The 27,631-nt window shown below is 39.7% G+C and overlaps 3 protein-coding genes, 10 non-coding genes and 1 pseudogene across 18 annotated transcripts in view; 11 read left to right on the forward strand and 3 right to left on the reverse strand.

Moving 5' to 3' along the window:
• Positions 1-13,732, reverse strand: part of ZBTB37 (zinc finger and BTB domain containing 37) — a 28,948-nt gene extending 15,216 nt beyond the window's left edge. Inside the window, exons 1-5 of one of the 4 annotated variants that reach the window (XM_089910928.1) lie at positions 13,571-13,730; positions 12,842-13,038; positions 10,832-11,788; positions 9,267-9,366; positions 1-1,990 (exon numbers count right to left, since the gene is read on the reverse strand). The exon at positions 1-1,990 is cut by the window's left edge and continues 15,216 nt beyond it. In XM_089910928.1, the coding sequence (XP_089767054.1) occupies positions 1,502-1,990; positions 9,267-9,366; positions 10,832-11,754 (1,512 nt within the window). In that variant the 5' untranslated portion in view covers positions 11,755-11,788; positions 12,842-13,038; positions 13,571-13,730 and the 3' untranslated portion in view covers positions 1-1,501. Of the gene's footprint in view, positions 1,991-8,657; positions 8,671-9,266; positions 11,792-12,841 lie in introns of those variants that run through there. The other 3 variants (XM_022565244.3, XM_022565243.3, XR_016393096.1) reach the window with 3 other exon arrangements.
• The window catches only part of SERPINC1 (serpin family C member 1), a 45,414-nt gene extending 27,454 nt beyond the window's left edge, over positions 1-17,960 (forward strand). The window contains exons 7-18 of one of the 3 annotated variants that reach the window (XM_089910960.1): positions 1-13,031; positions 14,602-14,654; positions 14,854-14,886; positions 15,090-15,131; positions 15,452-15,504; positions 15,820-15,858; positions 16,136-16,176; positions 16,353-16,382; positions 16,579-16,631; positions 17,315-17,366; positions 17,528-17,567; positions 17,745-17,960. The exon at positions 1-13,031 is cut by the window's left edge and continues 15,755 nt beyond it. The gene's annotated coding sequence lies outside the window, so the exon portion shown is untranslated. The remainder of the gene's footprint in view (positions 13,032-14,601; positions 14,655-14,853; positions 14,887-15,089; positions 15,132-15,451; positions 15,505-15,819; positions 15,859-16,135; positions 16,177-16,352; positions 16,383-16,578; positions 16,632-17,314; positions 17,367-17,527; positions 17,568-17,744) is intronic. The other 2 variants (XM_089910950.1, XM_089910956.1) reach the window with 2 other exon arrangements.
• Positions 14,259-14,338, forward strand: LOC115802286 (small nucleolar RNA SNORD74). Its single transcript, XR_004022719.1, has one exon. It is a non-coding gene; the product is annotated as a small nucleolar RNA SNORD74 (small nucleolar RNA).
• On the forward strand, positions 14,716-14,777 carry LOC115802291 (small nucleolar RNA SNORD75). Its single transcript, XR_004022724.1, has one exon. It is a non-coding gene; the product is annotated as a small nucleolar RNA SNORD75 (small nucleolar RNA).
• On the forward strand, positions 14,942-15,023 carry LOC115802292 (small nucleolar RNA SNORD24). The gene has a single exon (XR_004022725.1). It is a non-coding gene; the product is annotated as a small nucleolar RNA SNORD24 (small nucleolar RNA).
• Positions 15,315-15,384, forward strand: LOC115802289 (small nucleolar RNA SNORD77). Its single transcript, XR_004022722.1, has one exon. It is a non-coding gene; the product is annotated as a small nucleolar RNA SNORD77 (small nucleolar RNA).
• On the forward strand, positions 15,691-15,751 carry LOC115802287 (small nucleolar RNA SNORD44). The gene has a single exon (XR_004022720.1). It is a non-coding gene; the product is annotated as a small nucleolar RNA SNORD44 (small nucleolar RNA).
• Positions 15,997-16,061, forward strand: LOC115802290 (small nucleolar RNA SNORD78). The gene has a single exon (XR_004022723.1). It is a non-coding gene; the product is annotated as a small nucleolar RNA SNORD78 (small nucleolar RNA).
• On the reverse strand, positions 16,135-23,057 carry LOC149750517 (ADP-ribosylation factor-like protein 5A pseudogene; annotated as a pseudogene).
• On the forward strand, positions 16,424-16,507 carry LOC115802294 (small nucleolar RNA SNORD79). The gene has a single exon (XR_004022727.1). It is a non-coding gene; the product is annotated as a small nucleolar RNA SNORD79 (small nucleolar RNA).
• LOC115802288 (small nucleolar RNA snR60/Z15/Z230/Z193/J17) lies at positions 16,676-16,756 on the forward strand. Its single transcript, XR_004022721.1, has one exon. It is a non-coding gene; the product is annotated as a small nucleolar RNA snR60/Z15/Z230/Z193/J17 (small nucleolar RNA).
• Positions 17,381-17,456, forward strand: LOC115802295 (small nucleolar RNA SNORD47). Its single transcript, XR_004022728.1, has one exon. It is a non-coding gene; the product is annotated as a small nucleolar RNA SNORD47 (small nucleolar RNA).
• Positions 17,601-17,678, forward strand: LOC115802293 (small nucleolar RNA SNORD81). The gene has a single exon (XR_004022726.1). It is a non-coding gene; the product is annotated as a small nucleolar RNA SNORD81 (small nucleolar RNA).
• DARS2 (aspartyl-tRNA synthetase 2, mitochondrial) overlaps positions 21,779-27,631 on the reverse strand; it is a 29,247-nt gene continuing 23,394 nt past the window's right edge. Inside the window, exons 16-17 of the mRNA XM_022565231.3 lie at positions 26,960-27,035; positions 21,779-25,660 (exon numbers count right to left, since the gene is read on the reverse strand). Coding sequence (XP_022420939.1) covers positions 25,446-25,660; positions 26,960-27,035 — 291 coding nt within the window. The 3' untranslated portion in view covers positions 21,779-25,445. The remainder of the gene's footprint in view (positions 25,661-26,959; positions 27,036-27,631) is intronic.

Genomic DNA, 27,631 nt, shown 5'->3' on the forward strand with positions numbered 1-27,631 from the left:
TCTGCACGCAAGACAGGGCATCTAAAACTCTACATGTTTGGTAAATTCTTTCTGACTCTCAGTGCTGGATTAAGAATCTCAGAAATACCCAGAATTACCAAAAAGGTCCCTTGAAGTTTTAAAAATCTTAGGAATGATTAAGTAACCAAACCTGATCAAAATCAATCCCTTGATCAATTTATTGCAACATGATTGTGCATGATGTTTTCTGGTAAATGCCCTGTAGTGTATTATTAAAAAGCAAAGCTCTTGGAGTCACCAGCAATTTGCTGATGGTTGGTTTACGAATTACTAAGTTTGCAGACGCAAGACATGGATTTAGTGAGGTTCTTCTATTGGACTCAAAATATAAACTATCACATATGTAGAAGGAAATGGAACTGTAGTTGCAGTAAGAAGCATAATGTTGAATTTCTACAACCACAATATTGCGAAAAAAATGTGTTTAAAATGTCATATAAAAGTTATCAAATATGGAGACCTGTGGATTTAAAAATACAATCCAGGCTCATTTCACTGTAAAGTGACATTTTTGATGCATAATATTGCTGTTATGTGAAGCTAGGAGCCGAAGAGGCTGGATGAAACTTTGGTAGTCAGCCTTAACGCGTTAATTCATCTGGACTAGAGCCATTTCCTAACACCTGAAGATATATAAGCACTATGGCTTACAAATACCAATCAGGAAGTTGCAGTACGGCTGGCTCTGTGCTGTTCGATAATTGCAGAACAAAAACACTTCCTTCCCTGCTCCCCGCTTCCTCAATACAACACCCAGGCCCCCAAATGCAGAACTACATATTGCAAACACTTTGCTGTGCATTTCACTTCCAGGTGCCTAAAGTGCTTCAGGTGATGCTGCCCATTAGAATACTGCTCCAAGATGGCTGCATACATGAAACAATCAGGCAAAGTATCGGACGCCTTGTCAGGGCAAAGATTAATCTAACCTTTCAAAACAAAAAGAACCACTGGGGTTCTTTTTTTTTTTTCCCCCCTTCTTGAGATAAGAAACTGCATGTTCTGGCAGGGAAGGAAGAAGAGAAATTCCCCCTCATCATCACCATCATGATTACTTCCTTCTCTCTTGTGGCTGGCTGGTTCAGATGACCAAGGCTCCTGCTTCATTTTTCAGATCTGGGCAATTACAGCCACCAGGGTGATATGGACCAAAGTACAGTGTTCAAACATGACTGGTAGATAAATGATCATGTATCATTGTTTTGTTAAAAAAAATTTTTTTTTTATAAAGTTAACAAACCAAGGCTGTTGATCCCTGAATTAGAAAGTTGATTTGCTTGATTATTTTCCAAAGTGTGAGGTGGGAAGAAAGAGGGGAAGAGCCTCTAGTGCTTTTGTGTATGTTGCTGATACAACATCTTGCTAACATCTTCTGATCTGGTGTTGTGGCATTTTGTGAATCTAAGTACCAGCCCATGGCCGTGATGCTGGTTACTTACGGCCCAAAGGGGAAGAGGGTCTGCCCCACCTCCTCGCTGTTTCAATCTGGCCCAGTAGTGGACACAGAGCCCTGGGCAGTTTCCCCAGAAGCAACTGTCTCTTCTTGTGAAGGTGACTCTTCCTCGGCTTGTCCCCGAGATGTGACAGTTGTTTCAGGGGAGATGCTATGAGGCCCCTCCAGGGGTATACAGCCAGGGTGGTTTTTGCGAAAGTGCTGATTCAAGATGGCCTGGAAGGGGAAACTTTTGCCACAAACATGACAGTGAAAGGGCTTGTTGCCTGTGTGCTTGCGGATGTGATACTCCAGCTGATCTTTCCGGGTATATTTCTTGCCACACATGCGGCAGACGAATGGTGTAATCCCCATGTGCAGGCGCATGTGGCGGTCCAGGCTCCCCTTCTGGTTGAAAGATTTGGCGCAGTAGATACAGGTGAGACGGGGGTTATACCGGAACCACCGCTCAGATACTTCCTGCTCTCGGAGATACTCCACATAGCCACTTACTCCCATCATTGCTGACTCTTCTACCTGTACCAGGTGAGGACAATAAGAAAGAATATATATTATTACGTATATAGAGTAAAAGACATCAAATCTATTTTTACCTCTGTTACTTAGCTATATGCTTATTTTTTGTAGCGATCCAAATAGGAAATTAATTACTACGAAAAAGTAAAGATGTTAAGATAGAAATTAAAAAAAAAAAATCGAGGCCACTCTATTCCATTACCATAAAAGAACAGGACAGCTGAGTTACTTTCTTGCTGAAAAACTGCATGCTTATTAAACCCCTGCTGAATGTTTAATTTATGGTGATAGGAGAATCTAAGCCCACTAATACCATCCATTTGGACTCTAATTTGCAATTATAGTCTAGACAATCAGGTAGGTACTTAGGCAATGTAGGCAACTTAGGCAACTTTCTGTGATGATGGAAATACTTGATAATCCACACCACCTAATACAGTTGCCACCAGGCACATGTGGCTATTAAGCATGTGTAATATGCTAGTGTGACTGAGGAACCGAATTTTTCATTTTAATTGCTTTCAGTTAACTAAAATTTAAATTTAAATAGCCACATGTGACATGGCTAATGGCTACTATATCGGATAGTACAGAATACATTATGGCAAGCACATTTTACATCATATTTATGGCATTATCATTAATACTAAAATTTAACCCAACAGTAACTAGCTTTATAAAAATGTATATAATTTGTAGGTGACAGTATTCCTTTTTACCCCAAAATATTTTAGTACCACACCAACATATTTTCTTCATTCTAAAGACTAATAAAAGTTTAACTGACCTCAGAGAAAACTGGCAAAAGAGCTGGGAAAGGAAACTAGGCTGAGATATGAATTTACTAACTTGGTTATTCCCTCCTATAACCTCTTCACAATTTGATACTCAGTAAGTATTTACTGAGTTACTATTGTCCACCAAATACAATGACAGGTGCCACAGAGAAAGAAGTACAAGACTTGGTTTCTGGGACCTCCCTGCTGGCGCCGTGGATAGGACTCCGCGCTCCCAATGCAGGGGGCCCGGGTTCAATCCCTGGTCAGGGAACTAGATCCAACACACATGCTGCAACTAAGAGTTTGCATGCCACAACTAAGGAGCCAACCTGCTGCAACTAAGGAGCCCCCAAGCCACAGCTAAGTAGCTCTGGAGCTGAAACTAAGACCTGGCACAACCAAAATAAATAAATAAGTAAATAAGTATTAAAAAAAAAAAGTCACCAAAAAAAAAGACTTGGTTTCTGATTTTGCCCTCTGAACAAAAAGATGAAACTTCTGAACAAAAAGCAGACAAAACAAAGAGAAGTAGGAGAAATACATATTCCTAATGATGTTGCTAATTCACTTTTCAAACTGTTTATAGTAAAGGTAAGTGTCCTTAAAATACACTGCACAGAAGTATTATCATCTAATTTTACATACCTATTATTTGTAGTGGTTTGATTTAAACAGATTATTAAAAGTAAAGAGATGGCTTCCCTGGTGGCACAGTGGTTAAGAATCCGCCTGCCAATGCAGGGGACACAGGTTCGAGCCCTGGTCCTGGAAGATCCCACATGCCGCAGAGCAACTAAGCCTGTGCGCAACTACTGTGCTCTAGAGCCCGCGAGCCACAACTACTGAGCCTGCGCTCTAGAGCCCGCACACTGCAACTATTGAAGCCTGCGTGCCTAGAGCCCGTGCTCACAACAAGAGAAGCCACCGCAATGAGAAGCCCGCGCACCGCAATGAAGAGTAGCCCCCACTTGACGCAATTAAAGAAAGCCCGCGTGCAGCAACGAAGACCCAATGCAGCCAAAAATAAATAAAGAGAATAATCTGTGAGTTACATTTCTCCAATTTCTCTTAGTTTATAAAGTATCTCCCCACTAAGTTAAATTTCTTGCATTGAAATAAAATTACTCACGACATAAAAAAAGCAATTATTATAAAAGTAGCATTAAAACTCTGCTATTGTTACTTAGATTACTAACCCTTTACATCATTGCAAAATAAATGCTTTCTTTTTCTGATTTAATTTCTTTTTTAATGAAGGGAAAATGATATACAGTTTAAAACTTTTTATTAAGTTTTAGACACAACAGTGTGTTGACTCCTCATCACCCAACAATTATCAACACATGAACAATTTTGTTTTTTCTTTACCCTCACCTACTTCTCTCCTTTTTCATATTATTTTTGAAGAAAATCCCAGATATAATTTCATACATAAATATTCTAGTATGCATTTCTAAGAGACGAGGATTCTTTTTTCTTAATGTAATCGAAATACCACTATCGCACCTAAAAAAACCACAATAATTCCTTAATATCAATTAGCTAAGACCTTAATTTTGTTTTACTTAATCTGAACATGAACAATCTAAATAGTCAAAATATTTAACATATGAAATAAACATGGTTTCCTCCTATCTGAAAGCTGGGAGGGAGAGGGAACAATATATTCCTTTGAATGAATAATTTAAAAATCTTGAATTTATAAATCCTTTGCATTCAAAATTCTATATTAAAATATCACCATTCATAAATTTCTGATTTATTTAGCCTGCTGACTTCTAAAGTCCTTGTGTGCATGGGTGTATATAGCACATATATGTTTTTTATGTATAATGTTTTGAGTAAAAAGCTTATATACACATACACACACACACAAAATATATATATAGGGGCTTCCCTGGTGGTCCAGTGGTTAAGATTCTGCACTTCCACTGCAGGAGGCATGGGTTCAAGCCCTGGTAAGGGAACTAAGATCCTACATGATGTGCGGCGTGGCCAAAAAAAGAAAAAAACAAAAACAAAAATACACACACACACACACACACACACACACACACAAATATATATGAGCATTTTATTTATTTATTTATTTTTTGCCCACACAGCATGTGGGATCTTAGTTCCCTGACCAGGGATGGAACCTGTGCCCCCTGCATTGGAAGCACAAAGCCTTAACCACTGGACCTCTAGGGAAGTCCCTATATAAGCATTTTAAATATATAGGAGAAAATTCCATACGTGTAGCAGAGATAAAGTACAATGCAAAGAGGAGAATATGTAAAAGTTGACTCTGGATTAAATGGAGAAAAATGAATCTAATTAGCAAATAATCTTATACCCTTTTCTTGAATATCTAAAAGTGTGTGTTGTCTCCTTTCACATGTTAGCTAACAATGCTCTTCAGTATTTCCAACAGAATAGAGGTGGTTCTCAGCAGGTTTGGGAAGCAGTATGAGGTCAAGCATTGAATGGTAAGGCTTTAGATGATTTCTGATTTATTTCATATAACATTTTTTTCTGCTCCAATTCCCTGGATAATCAAAACTGAACTCACATAAAGAATGAGGGATTGGGACCTCCCTGGTGGCGCAGTGGTTAAGAATCCACCAGCTAATACAGGGGACATGGGTTTGATCCCTGGTCCGGAAAGATCCTACATGTTGTGGAGCAACTAAGCCCTTGCACCACAACTATTGAGCCTGCGCTCTAGAGCCCGCAAACCACAACTACTGAGCCTGTGTGCTGCAACTCCTGAAGCCCGTGCGCCTAGAGCCTGTGCTCCGCAACGAGAAGCCACCGAAATAAGACGCCTGTACACCACAAGGAAGAGTAGCCCCCAGTCGCCACAGCTAGAGAGAGCCTGCGCGCAGCAACGATGACCCAACACAACCAAAAAAAAAATTATAATGATGAGGGATTATCCCACTAAAAGGTCCTGGGTGACCATGGGCAGAACATAGAATAACTTCTCTGAGGTTTAGTTTCCCCATCCATAAAATTAAAATGTTAGAATATGTTTTGCCAATTCCACTGGATTCTCATGGGAATCAAATATGATAATAATACCTTGAGATATCCCTGAATGCCTGATGTTATACTTTACAGAAATTAAGGGTGCTGGAACCTGGGTTCAAGCCTGCATCCTACTTCCTGTTCGACTTTGAGCAAGTTATTTAACTACTCTGTGCATCAGTTTCTTCATCTGTAAAACGAATATAATTAGCATCTACCTTACAGGTTGCTATGAGCATTGAATGAAAGTGCTTAATGTAGCTCAATAAATGTTAGCTATTATTAAACATTACAAAAATTCACAATATTATTCATAATCTTGAGGATACCTATTCCCTAAAAAAACTGCCTAACTTTAAGGAAAACAATGTCATAGCAGTATTATCCACAAACAGAAAGTGAATGTATTTTAGTTATCTGTCATGAACCATAATCAGAAAACTCACACATTATGATCAATTTCACCTAAAAATTATTGCAATAAAATTGCAATAGGGCTTCCCTGGTGGCGCAGTGGTTGAGAGTCCGCCTGCCGATGCAGGGGACACAGGTTCGTGCCCCGGTCCGGGAAGATCCCACATGCTGCAGAGCGGCTGGGCCCGTGAGCCATGGCCGCTGAGCCTGCACGTCCGGAGCCTGTGCTCCGCAACGGGAGAGGCCACAACAGTGAGAGGCATGCATAGCGCAACAAAAAATAAAATAAAATAAAATAAATTGCAATAAAAGAGCAAATAAATGAGCATAAAATGTAGATTAGGTCCTTGTCAAAGGTAACAATGTATCTTTGGTAGTTTTATTCCTTTATACTCTAAAAGAAGCAAGGACAAAAATGGCTGCCTCCTGGTTCTCTCTGTCAGGAAGAAGTGGATCATTTCACTTCTCCCAGTTGGCAATTCCCTACTAGATTGTAAACTCTGTAAGCACAGGGATAATTCTATATTGCCGAATATGCCAGGACTTGACAGTGCCTGATATGTAGCTGGTGTTCAAAAACTATTTTTTAAATGAATTATTCCATACAATGAGTAAATTCCATATAAATGAATGCTTCCCGTATTTTCTAAAACAAATACCAGTCTAGATTCTTGACATGGCCTTCACTGCTGTCCACAATCCTAATCTTCAGTTACTAATCAGAGACTAAAAGAACTGAAGGGACTTATCTGATTGGTGCACTAATTTTATTTAAATATCTCCCAAACTGAGGACTTCACAGGGAACTAAATAACTCCTTATTTAGTAGTTGTCTCTTTATTGGGCACCTACTCAGTAATCTTAGCTACTCAGAACTACTCAGAGGTAAAACAACTCCCATTTAGTGGGCACCTGATAAGACAATGTCAGATACTAAGATTAGAAAACGTGGGCTCTGCTCTCAAGGAGATTTCAATCTAGAAGGAGACAAATTAATGTAAATAAGAAAAGAATAATTTATATGAGTCAGTAGAGAATTAGGAAAATATTATATGGTACCATGTATAAATGCTACAGTGGTTTAAGAAGGGGAGATCAAAGAGGACTAGGCTAGTTAGGACAGATGGAACTAGGAGTTAGGCCTTGCGTGGAGTCAGACACCTGGAAAGAACAGAGTATTCCAGACTCAAGGTGCAGAGACAGAAGTCTGATGGAGTTCTGAGGTACAAAGTCTGCCTGTTTGGGACAGTTAATGCTGATGAATGGTGGGAAAAGCTGGGTTAGAAAGATTATAAATTACTTGGAAAATTAGACCAAGTATTTTAACCTTCATGTGGTAGAAAAAGGAAAAAGCCATAGAATATTTCGAATAAAGGAGTGACTTTAAGTATTCTGTTCCAGTTAAATCACCCTTATAATCAAGAAGCTCTTCAAGCCTACCAAAATTTGTTTTTACTACAACGTAAGTCCATGTCCTGTTTTGGTTCTATGTGGTGGGAAAAAAATAACTGGTGAGTAGACTCGTCATAATAAACTTTCCATGTTAAGACAGCGGTCCCCAACCTTTCTGGCACCAGGGACCGTTTCATGGAAGACAATTTTTCCACTGACAATGGGGAGCCGCTACTGGTCCGAGGCCTGGGGGTTGGGGACCCTTGTGTTAAGGCATATATTAACTCATCTCTTAATAGCAATTCCAGACGATACTACTTATCTCCTATTTCTTTACAGCCTGTACCTTCTGCTTCAGTCAGGTAAACAACCTTGTAGAATTCCAATTTTTGTCCCTATCCTAACTATATGTGGAATAAGTCACCTCTTTCTAACTACTTTAAAAACCACACTTAAACTCCCCTGAGTAACACTTTCCTTAAGTGGATATTGATTCCTGTAACTGCCTTTTAAGCACTCCTACTCCCACAACACAGTTACTTAAGTCTATATAGCCTTATCTATATGTGCTTTGTGTATTTGTCTTATCTGTCTTATGCCCACATTAAGTTGTAAGGTCTGTCTCATTGCTGTATTTATTTTCACAGTAGTTACCATCACATAGGTCACAGAGTCATCACATTTTATTTGAGAGATGAAGAGAAGAAGGGCCCTAATAATATGAGTAAACTTACTTTTCCTCCAAGCTCCTAACACTTTCTCTCACACCTTATTAAAACTAAAAAATTCTCCTATAATGGTTGCAGTTCCTTTTCTGACACCAAACAGCATGATAATATACAAGTAAATACAGTTTATAACAATGTCTTACTGCTGTTACTATACTATATACACAATAAACATCTAGTGGTTTAGATAAAAATTAAACAAGATACTATCAGTATAGTGCAGAAGATAAAAAATTAGCTACGCAATCTTAATCCACCAGTGTTTCCTTTTAAAGGGCCACAGTGTTTACAATTTATTGTGTTCTACTTGGTGAGTTCACCAACTTTTTAAAAATCAATCTTCAATGATAGACACCTGTGAGAAAAAATAAACAAAAATATCAACCAACTACATACTTATACTACTTGCTAAAAAGAGTTGCAAATAAAATAGAAGACATCATTCCTATCCTTTCTAGAACATTTTAGTCTAACAGGACATTTAGGAAGAAAATAAATGAAAGGATACAAGCATACTAAAAAGCAAACAGGACACAAAAATGCATAAGCAATTCATTTACAAATCTACAATACTATATAAACTAATAATTATGTAGTCTTATATCCACACATGTACAAAATCAAACTCTCTCCATCCCAGGTCCTACATTAGCTGCATGTAGTTTTCAGAGGTTATTTTTATTACTCTTAGGACTATAGATTGGCTCCTATAATCAGGAAAGAGTTTCACAATCTTATCCTTTTCTACTTCCCAAATCTGCTGACACCAAAAGTGTATTTCCTGCATGCTCACAAGCAAGAATAAAGAGAAAAGTAATCATATACAGTATTTATTAAACAAGGCCAATGTTACCTCTCCTACATCTTTCCTTTCTTATTCATTATACTATGTTCACACACAGTGGCAATTTCTTCAACCACTGCAGCAGTTCTAAATCCACAACTACATACCTGGGAGCTGGGTTGCTTAGGCTCATCCATTCTCCCAGGAGACTCACTTCTGGCTCTGTGTCTCTCCGTCAAGGGAACAACACTGCCGGAGGGGCTAAATCTGTCGGAAGAAGAGCACAAAGGGGACTAATACAAAAGTAGTGTCGAAAGTAGTGTGAAAATGGTGATGTCTGCCTCCTTTATCCCATAGTCTAGGAAGGCGGAACAAACTGAACAACAGATTTCTAAGAAGTCGTTTCATGGAGCCGATACAGAATCATACATGAAATAAGAAAAGCTTTGCCCTAGTAAATTTAAGAAATACAAAACGATGCAGCCAATATGACCTGGTGAAGCTAAGGCTAAATGTAAACTTCTATCCTTATATAAGTACCAGAAGACCAAAAAAGAATAAATTAAAACTGGGTCTGGAAGTTTGTTTCTTCTATATAACTTTTAGGTTCTTGGTTGATCCTTTCCCCAAGCCCCATGATAATTTTTTATATATTTCAGACTGTTGACGTAGATCATGAAGATCAAAAATCTTTGCATTTAAGCTATTATTTCTGATACAGTTCTAAGATGGGGGGGACAAGAGTGCTAACATAGGGTGACAATAAGTATTATGCTCAAGAATATTTTAACTATTAAGGACACAAGAAGGAAAATACTCTAATCAAGACCAACTTAAATGGATATAGTATATACTCTCTGAATTTCTGTGACACACTTGTCTCTCAAGACCAGATGTGAACCAAAATCATAGCTTATTTAGTTATCACTGTTCATGCAATTTTAAATTTTTAATAAAGGAAAAGAATATTACCCATCTTAGTTGGTAATATTTCTTTCAATTGAGACTTTCTTCCAATTTACTTAGATTAAAATTATTGTTATTTCCCCCCGAAGAAATGTTCTAACGACTGCAATGCATTAGAAAGAGAAAAATGGGGCATGGGGCATAGGGCATAGTAGCACTGGTGAAAAAAAGAAACTGTCAGGTTTGTGGTAGCAGCTGTCCTCAATGACAAAACAGAAAAAATATCATCAAATGACAAGTGAAAAAAAAGGAATGAAAAACACCCAAAAAGCTTTTCTTTGGAATTACTGTGATTACACTAAAAAGAACAATCACTGCTGGTACCATATTTCGTCTAATTTGGTAGATGGGGGCAAAGAAAAGTAAACAGTGCTACAAAGGAATGTGAAACTTCCAGAGGCCACCTACCTGTGTGAGAACATACCAAGGAAGGGCAATGCTGTCAGATTCCCAGCTGATGACCAGCTCTCTTCCTGGAATTCCGAAGAAACCCTGGCAATTACTGATCCTAGTGTGACTGCAGATGCTATTCTGATTCATGAAGTGTCTAATTTTACCATAATTCTTACAACACTGTGAATACTTCAGGACTAGGAGCTTCCTGCTTTAAAAAAATTAGACTGCAAGTCTTTTGGCACACTTCCAGTTTCCCCAACATAAACTTTGACTAAGAACATCAAGTAAGGAAGATACTCTTTGTATCACACAGAGGGCCTGCTTTAATTATGTCTGCACAACAGCCATTAGATGGGCAAACAAAACTTACCTGTCAATTTCACTGCTTGTTGGCCTAGCCACCTTGGCTCCTGAAGATCCTAACATGTAATTTTCCTGTCCTACAGAACCATGGCCTGTGGTGTCAATCACCATGGCTGTGACTTCCTCTGCACTACTCCCATCTTCTCCGGAAGGCTGATTCTCAGGCCCAAGCCACTCTTCTAGATGTTCAGTTTTGATGTGTACTGCTCCAAGAACTCTAACTTCATCATCACTCCGGGCCCCTCGGTCTGCTACTCCTGTCTCCACGTACCACTGTCCTGCTCGGTTGATCCGAAGAATGGGCTCCCGGCTCTCTACATCAGAACTCTGTTCAATTATCTGAGGGCTGGTGGACTCCTCAGGAGGACTGAGCTCCCTGATATCCAGCACAGCACTAACCTGACCTCGCCGGTTTCCCTTTGGGGTATTATGTCGGGGGCTAAGGGAGCGGTTCAGATTTGGTGTAACTCTGTGAGACTCTGGAGGTCCCTCTGGGTGCTTTGTCCTTGTTTGACTTAATTCAGCTTCAACCTCAGCCACATTGATTTTGAAATGAATGCCCTCCAGGATCTGTGTACATTTGTCTATAATATGCTGCATCTGCAGAAAACTGGCAGCTGTCAGGTAGCTGATGATATCTGCCAGTTGCAGGCATATCCGCCCCGTATAACAGAAAGAAAGGAGCTGTTCAAAAACAGTAGGGTTCTTTATGACTGAAATGGAGACAGTACTCATCTCATTCAAGGACATGTGATCTCGGAAATAGGGGGAGCTGGCAGCCAGTACCACTTTGTGAGCCCGAAAAGCTTGTCCTTGCACGTTGACCACGATGTCACAGAGACGGCCCTGCATGCGCAGCTGGTTTAGATGGCTCAGGACAGAGTTGCTGAAGTCAGGGATCTCCAGTTGTATGTTCCCACTCTTCTCCATGGTCGTGCCTGAGGGTGTAGGCAGGCATTCAACCCTGCTGAAAGAGGAAAGGAACTGTCGTTAATAATTATAACCAGTCCCCTCAGGCTTTCCAATTCACACCTATCTAAAAACATTATCTGGTAAAATTTCAAAATCTCCAAATAAATAGAGATACTTTCCTTATGTTTAAACATGGAAAAGAAATACCAACAGGTTTAGTAGTTTAGGTTTCACAGCAAGGCACCATTAAAACCAAAAAGTGATTGTTAGACTTCTAAAAATTCAAGGTATGCCCACATTTTCCTTATTAACAAGCTATATAACATCAAAACTGAAGTTCAACACAATAGAGAGGGTAAAAAAAAGCAGTGTGACAATTTTTATTTACTAAGTGTTAATCATAAAGTATTTGCACACAATATAAAATGCGGTGACAAGTTTTCTTTGGAGAAAGAAAGAAGCTTTTAGAATAAATGTAATTATACACAGGTGGGCTGATTAGATACCCTTAATATTTTACTACTTGATGCATGAGTTATGTTCATTATTTTATAAACTGACTAATATCCCTCCTGAATATAAGTCATTATTTCTAAGCTGAAGGGTCAGAGTTCCCCACAGAAAGGCTTTGGGTTTAGGACTTGGAGGTAAACTCTAGGTTACGAAAAACTCCAAGTTGTGTAGAGAACTTGAAGAAGTTCACTCTCAGGATTAGGTAAAGGTAGATAAGTCTGCCTCTATCTAAATTCAAAGTTGGAAATTTCAGGGTGGTAATGATACTTTGATTCTGAAATTTAGTTCCCCAAAGCTGGTGAAAAACAGAGCATTTACCAAGTATGGCCAATATTTTTACATTAAAAGATTTTTGAAAAATTGCTGAAACACTAAGCCTGTAACTGCATCCAATAGTCTTCACTGGTTGAGAGTAGTCTGTATAAATCCCATTAGAAAGACACTGACTTGAGCATACATAGTTACCTAAGACCTGAAACTTCAGGAACTTATCTGGACAAGCTCACAGTATTGCCCTGCATTTACCACACACTTATCAGTAAATAAGGAAGTGTATACACTGCTTTCAAGAACCAACTTTAGCCAATCTGACCTTTTTCCAAAGCGTTTTTGTTTGTTTTGAAACTTTTAATCCAATAAGAGCCTCTGTCGATGCCATCATGAATTCAGATGTTTATTTTGGAGCCTACACCAGCGCCTTTTTTGTTTGCTCTTCCCGGCAATTCCCCAGTGAGGAGGAAGCCCCTGGAGTAAGGTCTTTCTCTACCGTCGGCACTGGAGGGGTGAGAGCTGTAAGAGGGAGAATCGGGAACTGCATGGGGTTGGCCACTCCGGTACTTGAGTGGCTTTCGTCCGCGTTAGGAAGCATGGGGAACGGGGAAAAAGCAGAGGGGCGAAATGTCACCGAGGAGCGGGGGCGGAGAGGGGAGCAAGGCGTGCGGCCGGGAAGCCAGCAATCAGGTGAGGGTAGAGGACCGGGAAGGGGGCGGCGCCCCGGGACCCTGTCCAGGCGGTAGGCGTAAGCGGGCGGGGAGCTGCCTAGAGGTGGGTGTGTGTATCTGGGTGTGTCCGGGCTGCCGTTGGGGAGGGGGCTGCCCATCCCGGGGTCCTGAGGGAGGGGCCCACGAGGGGGCGGGTCCGGCAGCTCAGCCCGGCCCGGGGCCAAGCGGGTGGAAGGTCTCCGGGTGCCTTGAGGCGGGGTGGAGGGAGGTGGCTGAGCGCCCCAGGAGCAGGCTGCGGCGGAGACCGGGCGAGGCGGCCCCAGTGCAGGGCAGCGGGACTGCTGTGCGGGGCCCGAGCCCAGTCAAGGAGCAGCACCTACCTCCGGGGGTGGAAATGGGCCGGAATGGGCCGGAACACCGTCCCGGAAGTGAAACCCCCCACCCCCTCCCCCGGAGCGGGCGACGTGCCGGAAGGAAATCGCTCACCCTTACACCGCCCCCCTTCCCCCTCCCCAGCGCTTTCCGTCCCTCGCGCCCCCTCCCCTCTCTTCCCCTCCTCCTCAGTCCGTAGGAGGGTGGGGAGCCCTGCATCACGTGGGCGGTCGTGTCCCCGCCCCGGGGCGCGGCCAGGGGGCGGGGCCTAGGGGCGGGGCCTAGGGGGCGGGGCCTAGGGGCGGGCTTAGAGGACTGGACGGAGGTGCTGCTGAAGGAGGAAGAGAATGAGAGGGGGAGGAGTTGAAGCCGACGCTGGGGGAGAGTCTGCGTCATGACGTCATGGAATAGAATCCTTATATACAGGCGCCTGGACGCCATCTCGGTCTTTAGAAGGTACGAGACGGATGTTCGTATGTGTGCGTTTTGTGTGCTGTTAAGTAAGTTCTTAGCCTGAGAGGTCTCCAGCTCTTGGCAGTTAGGATCTTTTTAAGCCGGCTGGCATTTCTAGGCCAGTCGCAGGCCTTCGCACGGTTCACAAGATGAAGATGATGGAGGATTGCGAGTTGGGTGCGGGCGCGACCTAATTATACTCCTCGGGTTGTTGGGCCGAACTGCGGAAAAACTCCGGCTCGCGGGCTCTGCCTCTGATGAAGCCTGTGTTGGTAGGGACATCTGAGACTGTTGATGAATGCCAACGGCTCTGATGGCGGCGCGTGCCGAGTCACCGAGTGGGTCTTTGTTAAAGACCTCGGCCCGAGTCTCCTTCAGCCACTTGCTCTCAGGAAGGCCACGTGGTTCTCTAAAGGCTGCATTCCGCACTGCACCATTATTTCCGTCAGTGGTTCTTAATTATGTGGAATGCTCTCGCGCAATTATGGGTGGTGTAAACGACTTGCTTACATGGTATGGAAACGACGTAAGGTTTAAACTTAGGTTTAAAACAAAATGAATTTTTAAAATACCTAATCTTTCCTAGGAACGGTGCCAGGCATGAATGCAATGTGGCTTTTGATGGCTTCTGGTGGACAGGTAAGTAACGGCTAAATACAGTGGGAAGAATGAAATCTGCTTAGATGTGGTCTTTATGCTAAGCCTGTGATGTTTTAAGAGTAGTGGGCAGAAGGGATTTCTGAAAAATTCTATTCTGAGGCTTAACTGCTTAACGACATTAGTGATTAACTTAGCAGCACAGCATGTTTTATTGGATTATTCTTTGTCTATTTTCTAGTTGTGTACCAAAGGGATGAGAACCGCTGCTGGGGTGAGTTACTGAGATTCCCTGAAAAAGGGAAGTTAGATTGAAAGTCCAGTGAATGTGCCACAATGATGACAGTTTATTTGCTACTCTTGACTGTGAGGGTGACGAGAATTATTACCACCATTATGCTAACTGAGGCACACAAAATGGTGGTTTAGAGAACATAGAGATTGCACCCAAGTTTATATGAAACTGTTTCTTCCCAGGTCTTAAAGCACAACCTTAATGCTGTATCCATGGGCAAACAGGTGAGAAGACTTTTTTATAGTCTATGTTTATCTAGTACTTCGAATTCTTTTCTTTTTATAAGGGGTTACAAATTGCCAAGTCAATGTTGGTGCTTATATTACGGTTTTCCTCACCTTTTTTTCAAACGTAAATTGCTGTACTCTAGTTTTATATTTAGTATGAGGGGGGATCTGAAGAAACAGACACTATGATGGTTGCATAGTTCAACAGACTGAATCATGAAAAAGATAATACCATTTGTCTGATGTATCTGAGTTAGTAAAACTTTTGCTGATAGTGTAAGTAAAATACCACTACTAACTAGTTTATCTTTTTGTAGGCACTATGCAGGAAGTTAAGCACTATGTAGGCACTAAGCTGAAAGTTCAAGGGGTAAGTAAAATCGTAACTGAACTAAACATTGGTGACAGGGCAAGCATGACAAAGAATGCCACTAATGGCTTTTTAGGGTTGCCTTCTAATGCACAGGAAGCAGTCTTCCCATAAAGTGCTTGAACAGTGTGCTGAATACATTAAATAAAAGCCAGATCCTTGTACTGTCTTAATTTGTGAGAGCAGCCTGTGTGATGATAAGCAAATACTGACTGAATATGAAGGTCTTAATTAGCTCTATCTGATTTCAGGCACTTTTTAGATTTGTGGGGAGAAAATTGATTTGGCTGTTATAAAACCACTCTCATTTCTTAGGTGGACTTGAATCCTTGACCTGTCCGGGCCAACTTTTTGGTAAGCATTAATGTTAAAAACAATTTAGTAACCTCAACTGTTAACTGAGAATGCTGATAAAGTGGAATGCTTAACTACCAAGCTAATTTCCTGTGTCTGGTTTGCAAGTGCATGTTGAGCATGCTCTGAACAGGGTTTTTGTAATGATGTTGAGCAAATGTCTGACCTGAAATGAGCATGTAGACAAATCTAACACTGAAGAACCCTGTGACAAATGTGAGAAGAATTTAACAATAAGATTGACATTTTAATGAAAGGTGTATCATTTCTCTCATAGATCCTGGGTACACGTTTTTATCCATGGATGGCTTGCTTGGGGTAAGACATGAAAACAGTTCTTTGGCTCCTGGCATTTGGGTTTATATTCCGAAAATGTGCTGGTCTTAGTAGTTGTTGACCTATGTTAGTGTTTTCTGGTGTTGGACCGTTGAGAAATAAACAGGCTTTAGTATTAAGCTGTTGTGAAGTGTGTTTAAAGAAATACTTCTTTGCAGGTGCAAATTTTGGAGATCTTTTATATAAAGGTATGTATGTTTTATCAGTCTTACCTAGTTACTGAGCAAGATGCTGTTAGTGATGATTTTTTAAAAATTAAACAGATGGGAATCTCTCTGACAAAGAATGAAGATTTTTAAATACTGAAACGGTATCTGGAAAATTTTTGAAATCTACCTATTAACTACCTATTCAGTTTGATTAAATTTCATTCAATTTTTGCAGGTGACAAGAGAGGTACTGGCTACAACGCAGGGAGCAAGACCTTTTAAGCAAAGGTATAGTAGTCTCAAGTTTGGTTTCTGTGTTTTGTGGTATAAAGCCGATACAATGATGATAACATAGTTCAGCAGACTAACAGTGATGAGCAAATACTGTCTTTCGCTCCTATCTGATGTATCTGGCTGCAACAATTCTGTTTATATACCCATGAAAGTGGAAACCAGCCACCGTCTCACAGAAATATTCAGGAATTTGGATAAGTGTAACGGCGCATGCAGATGTTCTGTACTGTTAATTTCAGGATTAGGAATTTACATTTTGGATAAGAACAGGCTAACGTGAGGAAATTTTTATGGCATATACTATAGATTACACCAGAATGAATAATTTAGCGGATTATTTTTGATAGTCATTTCTCAGAGCAGTTTTAGATTCATAGCAAAATTGAACAGTAGGTTCCCATATAGCATCCTCCCCATCATCATCTACCACCAGAGTGGGACTTAAAATTTTGAACCTATGTTAACACATTTTTTCACCCAGAGTCCAGTAGTACATTGGGGTTCACTCATGGTGTTGTACATTCTCTGGGTTTGGACAAATGTATTGTGACAAAGATCCACCTTGCACAGAATAGGTTCACTGCCCTAGAATTCTTTGAAAAATTTAAAAATCGGCTACAAAAAATGGGAGAAAGGGCAAATTTTAAACAAGGCTTTTATTTTTCATTTTCAAACAGGCACATGTGTTACCCTGAAGATTTCAAGGTCAGTCAGTCTATGGTATATATGGTGAGTTAGAATGTAACCAGTGATGTGATGATTCTGCCAAATGAATAGAATGATATCACTGTAAAACCGTTCCATTTTGATTCTGAGGTTACTTTATCAACAAGTATCACAAGTTTTTTCCCTTCTACTGTGATTTGACATATATGGTCTTTATTTTTCAGGGCATTTATGACAGCAGTCATGCAGCTTAACAGTTGACAGGTGAGGCTTGAAAATATCAGTACTGTTTTGTTCCAGAATACATGATGATCTCACCCCAACTTGAACTCTCTCACTGATTGCTTGATGATGTTCAAAGATCTGATAATTCTGTGTATCCCAAATGCAATTAGAATTGGCATGGAAATGGGACTTAAAATGGTTTCTCTGTTCTTGCAGGCAGCTGGATGGATGCTCATGGGATAGGAGAGGAAACAACTTTCAATTTTTTTTTAAAGCCTATTGTATTTATTGGCCATGCTGCACAGCATGTAGGATCTTAGTTCCCCCACCAGGGATTGAACCCGTGCCCCCTGCAGTGGAAGCGCAGAGCCCTAACCACTGGACCACCAGGGAATTCTCCAACTTTGAATTTTAATAAATATTTATGAACCATCTGAAGTGTGCTCATTTCAATTTAATGAGATGAACGAAGGGAAATAGGACATTTTTGTAATTGACCAACGGCATATTTTTTGCAGAAATTGTCTGTGATTTAATGTGAAGTGCCTGGGTCAGTTTGTCACAGTTGAAAACCAACCATTGGAATTGTAGCCTGAGGCTGGAAAAGTGAAAGATGAGCTTGAACCACCTTTGTGCTGTGCAAGAAAGTTCCGTAGGAATGAAAATGTTGAAAGAACACAGGAACTTCAATGATCCTTAATTTCCAAAATGGGCAATTAAGTCATTAAAAAATACATTGTTGAAAATTGCAGAGAAAAGCAGAAGCTCTTAATGTTAAGTGGTAGGAGTGCAGAAATTGGGAAAAATCTCCATTTGCCGTAGTAAGCTCCAGGTTTCAGTGCTATCTAGAAGATGCATATTGAAAAACCTAGAACAGTGAGATCTTTTAAGAATGAGTTCAGTAATACTGTGGTTATAATGTCCTTCAGAAAATGGGTACTGGTTTTGCAAATTTCTGGCGGTGGGGGGAATGTGGTTTGTTCAAGTTAATGAGAAAATTAGTGAACTAGTGAGTTGCTGGTTAGTTCCTAAATACCAAGGAAACCATTAGCTCTGGGAACACCTAAAAAGTAAATACCTGCCAATCAAATTTCAGCTTGCTTTCCAATTTGGCATTTGAGGTGTGTAGGAACATTAAATTGGGGTTTTAAGTCTTAGCATGCCAAAACGTTTACTTAAACTCCCACTGACTGAGACACTTCTAAAAACTAGTCAAAACACCAGTTTATATAAAAGCAAGTTGACAGATTTTTTTTGGCTGCGCTGTGAAACGTGGGATCTCTCCCCCCTGAGAATTGAATCCGGGCCACAGCAGTGAATGCACCTAATCCTAACCACCAGACCACCAGGAAACTCCCTGCAAGTTGACCAAATATTAAAGTGTTAGTTACCCCTTGGTATCTGGGGGGTTGGTTCCAGGTCCCCCTGTGGATACCAAAATCCATGGATGCTCGGGTCTCTTAGAGGTATAATACTATAGTGGGCCTACTGATTTCCCATGCCTGCTTGGATTATTTCATATTAGAAAATTTCTGTCAACATTGTATGTGCTATTACTCATCAAAATTCTTCATGAAATCTAAAAGAAGAGTAGCTATTTCTTGAATATTCTAAAACATGACAGTTTGGATTAGCCTGCAGATTTTCAGGGCATAAAAGAAAAAGTATTCAAAAATATGTTTTAAAACAAGGGTAAGGTAGTGTAACAAAAATACCTTCAACTTTATAAGATACTGGGAAAAAACCCTAAGCAAACAAAGGGTATGTTGGGCCAAGTTACTTAGTAAAAATACAGCATGTTGATCAGTTTTAAACCAAATCCTTAAAAGTATTAAGTAGTGTAAGAAGATAAAACTTACAAACAAAAAAACCCTCAAACTATTCCAACTTCTAAGCAATAAGATTTCAAATTAAATTATCTTCATTGCGGGCTTCCCTGGTGGCGCAGTGGTTGAGAGTCCGCCTGTCGATGTAGGGGACGCGGGTTCGTGCCCCGGTCCGGGAAGATCCCACATGCCGCAGAGCTGGGCCCGTGAGCCATGGCCGCTAAGCCTGCGCGTCCAGAGCCTGTGCTCCGCAACGGGAGAGGCCACAACAGTGAGAGGCCCGCGTACCGCAAAAAAAAAAAAAAAAAAAAAAAATTCATTGCTTGGAAAATACGCTTTTATCTCAAGTTCACTTTAAATGCTTGACATATAATTAAATACCCAGGAAGACTCCTGCTAAATTTGATAATATATGGTGATAATTCTCTGGGATGACATTTCACACAATGGTTTTCAATTAATGCTGAAAAAAAAATCACTTGATAGCTTTTATCACGACTGGCTGATTAGTGGATTTACACTTGATAGGCACACCTTAGAAATAATTGTGAGTTCAGTTCCAGACCATCACAATAAAGCAAGTCACAGAACTGCTTTCCCAGTACATGTAAAAGTTATGTGTACACTATAGTCTAAGTGTGCAATAGCATTATATCTTTAAAAAAGATGTACATTAAAAAAAGAAGTATAGTAGATCTTAATATTGTGTTAAACATACTTTAAAAATATTTGACTGCTGGGAATTCCCTGGCAGTCCAGTGGTTAGGACTTGACATTTCCACTGCCGTGGCCCTGGTTCAGGGATTGAACCGGGGAACTAAGGTCCCGTGAGCCACGAGGCGCAGCCGAAATGAAACAAAACTTGACTGCTAAAAGATACTAACCATCTCAGCCTTCAGTGAGTCATAGTAGTAACATCAAAGATCACTGATCACAGATCCCCAATGCAAATATAATAATGAAAAAGCTTTAAATATTGCAAGAATTACCAAAATGTGACACTGAGACATGAAGTGAGCAAATGCTATTGGAAAAATGGAGTGGATAGACTTGCTAGACTCGGGGTTGCCATAAAACAAAAAATGCATTATTTGTAAAGCACAATAAAAAAAAAAGCTAAGTGCAATAAAAGATGTGCCTGTACTCAGTAACTTACATGGCATAAGGTCCAACAAAGGGAAGAATGTGATAATTGCTCAATGTGTAATTCTGCCTATTTGTACTACTAAGCCAAGACTTTGATAGATAATCCACTCATTTGGATTACATGTTTCTATGTATGTGATTTGATCAACCAAAAAATTAGGTACAAAATGTCAAGCTTTTTCCTTTTTTTCTTTAAAGGGCAGCTCAGTGGTTTGGGGTTGGTTAGTACAATACAGAGAATACAGAGGATACTTGTAAAATGTCTCTAACACCAATGCCAGTACTCATCTCATAAGGATATTATTAATTTTTGTGTTATTCACTTTTCTTTAGAACATAAAGTCATTAACTTGAACTTGCTGTATACACACAATACATACACAACCTTATGCAAAATACTTTTCATAAGTAACATTACATTTTAAAATATTGGAAACCGAATATCTGTGATCTGCATTTTGACTTAGTGGGAAAAGAAGAGAACATTCAACTAGGGAGGATTATATTGATAATAAGACTCAAAAGTGTCTTCCTCTCCCCCTCTCCCTTTGTACTTAACACAGCTTATACAATGTCCTGAGAGATTCATTATGAGAAAAATGTCCATCACAGCTTTAAAGCCTTGCTTTGGAAGGAACTAATGAGAAAGCAGATTGGAAGGTGAGACTTCATCTTTGTTTTCAAAGAAGTGGTCTTAATTTTTCTTCTTATAGAAAAAGTTTAAATCAGTTCATTGTAAATATATCTAAACTATTAATTTTTGCAGTTTTCAATTATACAAAAGCTACGAGAAGAGGGCAGTAGAGATCATCTAATCTTAAATCATGATGTCATCCGTTCAAGTCCTTGGCATAATCCCTGGTCAGTAAGAGCACAGAATACCTGTATATGCCACAAATGATCTTTAATATATATCAGAAATTATTTTCAAAAACTGGGAGATTTCTACTATAGCCATGCATTCTTTAACATCTTGTTCATTAGCAAAAATCAGCAATGCAGCTTTCCTTAGGTCTTCATGGGCTAACATTTTATAGAGTTCCTCAGTTACAGCAATCCTTTCTCTGTACTGTCCACAACAGTTATTACAAACTCTGTTAGTGTAAGAAGTGTTCCAGGAAGAACGAAGAGACTCTTGGCCACCAGTATCCCACATTATGAAATGTGTATTATTAATCACTATTTCTTCTACATTGCTTCCTATTGTAAGGGATGCATGTACAACTTCATTCACAGAAAACTGGTAAAGGATGGTAGTTCTCTCTGCATTATGCAGTCCAACAATGATAAGTATGTGCTCCTGGTGGTTGAACAGTCTCCCTGTCCTGGTGAAGAGAATACACGTTCTTAGGCAGCAGGCCCCCTCCAGCCACCAGGGCCACCTGGCCTCTCCCACTCAGGCAGAAGGGAAGGCAGAGATGCGCCAGAGCCTCAGCCTCTTCCTTGGAACTGGAGAGAGACCAAAGCCCAGGCCACAGATACTGGCAGATATTTTCTCAAAAAACAAATGAGTTTGGGAAAAAATCTGATGGTATTAGTTGTCAAAGATAAAATTCAAGCTTTCAAATGAAAATTACAATTTTGGAAAGCTTGTATCTGTCACTGTGCACTTACACCTCCACACTTAAAGACTTAGGATGAGATCAGTCATGATGTTAATCAATGTGATTTTGTAGATATTGTTTAATGAAATCTGTCAACATCTGGACGATCTGCATAATTCAGTGATCCAATATTTTTCAAATGATCCATGTGCAGTGTTACAAAACCATGCAAAACACAGTTGTATTCAAAATATAAGACAGACCAATGGATTTTAGAAAAATTTACCAATATGATTGCAGATTACACATTGCAACTAACCTTTAAGAAACCTGTCAAGTTTTGGTGTAGTATCAAAGAAGAATATCCATAATTTTCAGAGAAGGCTATTGAAATACTCCTCGCTCTTCTAACTTCATATTTATGTGAGACCAAATTTTCTTCAGCTATTTCAACCAAAACAACATATCACAACAGATGGAATGCAGAATCAGATATGAGAATCCAGTATCTTTTGTTAAACCAGAAATCAAAAAGATCTGCAGAAACAATGTCACTCTTCTCACTAATTTTTGTTTGGGAAAATAATTTAAAAATAAAAATGTACTATTTCTGCTAGCATGTAATGGGTTAAATCTTAATCTTAAATCTTAATTCCTGCTACAATAAAAGAGCTATATAGAACTCTTTGGGATCCTCAATAATTTTTAGAGTGTAAGTAGTCCTGAGACCAAAATGTTTGAGAACTGCTATTCTAGGTAAAGATACAGGAGCCTAAAGAGGTTAAATGACTGGGCCAAGGTTGCATAACTAGAGAGTGTTAAAGCCAGGAATTAAATCCAGTTATGTCCAACTCAAGTTCTTTCTACTAAGTCCATCGTCTTAAACACAGAAGACTGACTTACAAGTGCACTTAATGTATGCCTTACATATGCAATTATTATATAGGTATCCCATCTTATATTTTTATTGTGTACTGGTTATTTCTCATGTCATGAAATAACTCACTTTCCATGAAACAAGAAAAAAGTATCCTTAAGGCAGCATCTTTAGGATGAGTTAGGCTTAACAAAAAATCAGCAGCAAGGAATGTGATCAGTATCACAGTTCTGGTTCTTCAGAGAGGGGAACTCTGGGAAAAGACAGTGCAGCTGTATAGATGCATTGTTTTATTCCGCCAAAGCCCATGAGCATAAAATGACATAAAAGCCAAAGCCCACGAGCATAAAACGTCACACTCATCATCTAACACATCTCTTCCCAACAAGGAGAAATTGCTCATAAGACAAAGCTCTCTTGAAGCCAGTAATAACTATCGATATTGTAGCTGGCAGTTGCTTACCTTGTTTTTAAAACTTGCAACATAGAATAAATCTAAATTCCCTAGGAGGCTGGGGAGATTGGACTTGGAACTGAAACCTGGCTTACAGTTTACAATTAGTTTGTGTGTTCCAAAACTCTGGTTGTGTTGTTTCCAACTTTATCAGTAACTAGGTTCTTTATTTTTGAGAAAATATTTAATTAATGGGAATTCCCTGGCAGTCCAGTGGTTAGGACTCCACGCTTTTACTTCTGAGGGCCTGGGTTCAATCCCTGGTCAGGGAACTAAGATCCCGCAAGCTGCGTGGTGTGGCCAAAAAAAAGAATAAATAGTGACATTTCCCTGGATTTCAGAATAAGCTTTTCTTTTTCCTGACAGGCAGGACTGAAGAAAAGCTGAGTGATGCCCAAAGTGACTAGGTCTCTGTGATGCCAACACGAGATTGTATGACATCTGGGGACTTGGGGCCTTTGGTGTCTGTAGCCTAGAAAATAGTCTCTGGATTTTGGGTATCTTCTGTAACTCTCATTTCCAGGATAGAAAGACAATATTTTGGTCAGAATTAGGTTCTAAACAGTTAATAGTAAATTTATTATATTTAGAAACTAGGTAATGCAGATGTGGGATAAATGAATGTAAAGTTGCATTTTCTTACCTAATAAAGGGCATCTCTAGAAATTCCCTCCACTGAGAAAGGGTAGGCAGAGTTGGATGCCTTTCTCACCATAAGCACTCTGCCAGCAAGAATTTTCTGGCTCCAGAGTACATCCACAAATGGGGAGAGACTGGGTTAAAGGACAAACTTTTGGGAAAAGCTCCACTTAATGGCATCAGTGAAGGTCACACTCTTCACAGCCTATTGAGCATAACAAATTAGACCTGGAAGCAAAGCTGATTTTATTTTCAAACAGAAAGATTGTAGTATCAAACTGCTTACAGCACTGAGAAAAATAGGCTGGAATATAAGACTGATATTTGGTGTAAATTGTAAATCAAAAGAATGTCAAGGCAAAAGTGAAGATAAAGTAGAAAAGAACAATGTCATTAATCAAGGCCTTATTCCCATTTTATAATTACTAATTAATTATAAGCCTTTATTTGTGTCAACAGAACGTATAAGAAAATCACAGTGAGTTTCAGTGTTCACTTTTCTACATTTGAGGTTGGTTTAAGGTCAATTAATATTTTCAGTTACTTATAATTGAGGGAAAGTGTTATTCAGGGATTAATGATTATTTTAAAAAATAGAAATATAAGCAGAATACTGATTAATGAAATTACTGTTTTCCTTTTGCCACAGATGTCAGTTTTGTTTAACCTTAAACTATAAAATACATAGATATATCTGTATACTGTCTACAGATGGATAATATCATCATCTTACATTTAAGTAATGCTTTAAAGTTTTTCAAAGCATTTTTACTCACACTATCTTCCACATATATTATCTCCTAGGATTCTGGCAAGAAGAGGCCAGGGAGGGAGCCAGGGCAAGTACTGTTTACATTTCACACGTGCAGGAAGGGACGCTAAGAGAGGTTTATACAACTTGCAAGGTAAAGCACTGATTAAGATTTTGTGACTTTTATTTCAGTGATTTTTTTACTTTATATCATGTTGCTTCTCACTATATTATGTTGATAGCTTAAATGTCATTATCCAGCTTCCTTTATAGGATTCTCTTGATGAGGCTGGTTGAACTGACCCCTCCATCAACGGACCAGTCTAAAGGGGCAAGAATCTTCCCACATTTCACATATGGTTTGATTACCTCTGTCCTAAGAGAACAATCTACTATCGGGGTATGAAAAACATGATTAGAAAACACTATGCCATTATGTTACTCTGTCAAAAAGCCATGTTTCACACCTCTCCAAGTAAAAAGAAACTTCAAAAAAGTCCCAAATAAAATAATCCTAATAATGCATGCTCTCGTTAAAATTGGATACCTTTTGTGTTTCTTCATTGAGGTGAAGAATGTTGCCTGGATTCCTTCCATTTAAAAACTTGAAGTCAGATCTGTGGCTGAACTCCAGATCTGATTTTAGCCTTGGGGAAGCAAAGAGGACAAAACTCAAAAGCTCAACTTTCTGGATGGCATGGATGATTCAATGAACTCTTTTTTGTTTCTGAGTCTGTTGGCCAGGAGACCTGGATATGATAGGGCTTCAGTTCCTCAGGCGGGATAGAATCTGGGGCATTGCTCATAAGGTCATGCCCCTGGAAAGATTTGGGGAAGGCTATGACATCTCTGATGCTTGGCGCTCCAGTGACAAGGCACATCAGTCTGTCTAACCCTGTAAAATACAAAGTTAATAGATAAGAATGTAACCTAAGGTTGGGGGTGACTTAATTTTTCTATAAAGGTTGTAGAAAACTTTTAAGTAAGAACCTTTAATAAGTTGCAGCTAAGCATAGTTCCCTGCCTTTTTAGAGAACTTTTGTTTGTATGAGAGGTTTCTTTTATCTCATTCCAGAAAAGTGCTCAGGACTAATATTCACATGCTACTGGGATTAATAGTCACAGCAATTAATGAGTCCTGAGCAAGGGCGTACTGAAGGTTGAACAAAATTAGGTGCTGTGCAGGGGACTCCAAAAACACAGAAGGCAGTCCCTATTGTTGAGAGCCTACAATCTAGGTAAGCTACCTAGAACTTCTCACATTCTTCCTTGTTTGATAAAACAAGCAGTGTGAGCAACCAAGGCCATCAGAAAGGCACTGGCTCTCATTAGTTATCTATTTTATACATAGTAGTGTATATATGTCAATCCCAGTCTCCCAATTCATCCCACCCTCCCCTTCCCCACTTGGTATCCATACGTTTGTTCTCTACGTCTGTGTCTGTATTTCTGCCTTGCAAATAAGTTCATCTGTATCATTTTTCTAGTTTCCACGTAAGAACCTACTGTACAGCACAGGGAACTCTACTCAATGCTCTGTGGTAATCTAAATAGAAAGGAAATCCAAAAAAGAGGAGATATATGTATATACATAGCTGATTCACTTTGCTGTATAGCAGAAACAAACACAACATTGTAAAGCAACTATACTCCAATAAAAGTTAATTAAAAAAAAAAAGGCACTGGCATATTCCTACTTTCGCACAAGCTGAATACTGTGGAGCAGTACTTTTCACGCTTTTATGAATTTGTCTGTGAGCCTCCAGGGATTTGAGCAATGTTGACTTAAGACTGTAGTTTCATTCTATTAAAAAATCTTTCAAATGCAAATTATCAGTTAAGTTTTATCTTTATTAATGGTTAAATATATTTTTAAAGTATATCATCAGGGAATTCCCTGGTGGTCCAGTGGTTAGGACTCGGTGCTTTCACTGCTGAGGGCCCGGCTTCAATCCCTGGTTGGGGAACTAAGATCCTACAAGCCACATGGTGTGGCCAAAAAAAAAAAGTCATCAAAATGAAAAACACCAAATTAAATTCTTTAGAACCCTTGGGCTCACCCCCTACCCTCTTTACTCCTCCACTCCCCCTAACCTCACCCTTTACCCATAAGCTGAGCGTCCAAATTTGACACTTAGAGCTACAGAATTAAATACAGAATTAATTTTAGCTTGTAAAAGGACAGATTGTTTACCTATGGCAATTCCTCCATGAGGGGGCGCCCCATAATCTAAAGCCTGGAGCAGATGGGAGAGCAATTTCACGTCTTCCTGAAATTCAAAAGATAATCCAATTTAAATACACACTGAGGGTCCACTAGGTGCCACACAATACAATTAGTTGCTAAAGGGAAAATAAAAGTTGAGTTAAAAAAGTACCTTAAGAGGTTTACAGTTTAGCAAGAGAATATGACAAGTCACTGATACTACAACATGCAGGGAAATGCCTGAGGCTCAGTAAATGCAGCTATTATTATGCTGGTAATGCAGACAGGGTAAGACCAATTAAGGACATGGAGATGTGGCCTCAGAAAGGTAGGATGAAAGAAGGAACAGGATCTGTCAGAGGGACCAAGAGGAGAGAACGTTATTAGAAGGGCAACAATGCTGATGCTGCCAGAAGGTAGGATGGCGTGTGGGCCAACAACAGACCGCTGGATTTGGTGACCGTGCAAGATACTTTTGTGAGGCAATGCCTGTAGAAATGTTGAAAATGGTTCTGAAATGGTTCCCTAACCAGTCTACAGATCACAATCAAGTGGCAAGATTTTAAGAAACAAATGCCCAAGCTTCACGTCTAGAGCTTTTTATTTAATTGGTCTGGTAAGGAGCAGTGAGTGTATTTTTTGTTTGTTTGTTTTTAATGC

This window comes from Delphinapterus leucas, chromosome 1 (assembly GCF_059928025.1).
Source record: "Delphinapterus leucas isolate spDelLeu-1000000601 "Yukka" chromosome 1, BTC_Dleu_Yukka2, whole genome shotgun sequence".
In the NCBI taxonomy this organism is placed as follows: Eukaryota; Metazoa; Chordata; class Mammalia; order Artiodactyla; family Monodontidae; genus Delphinapterus; species Delphinapterus leucas.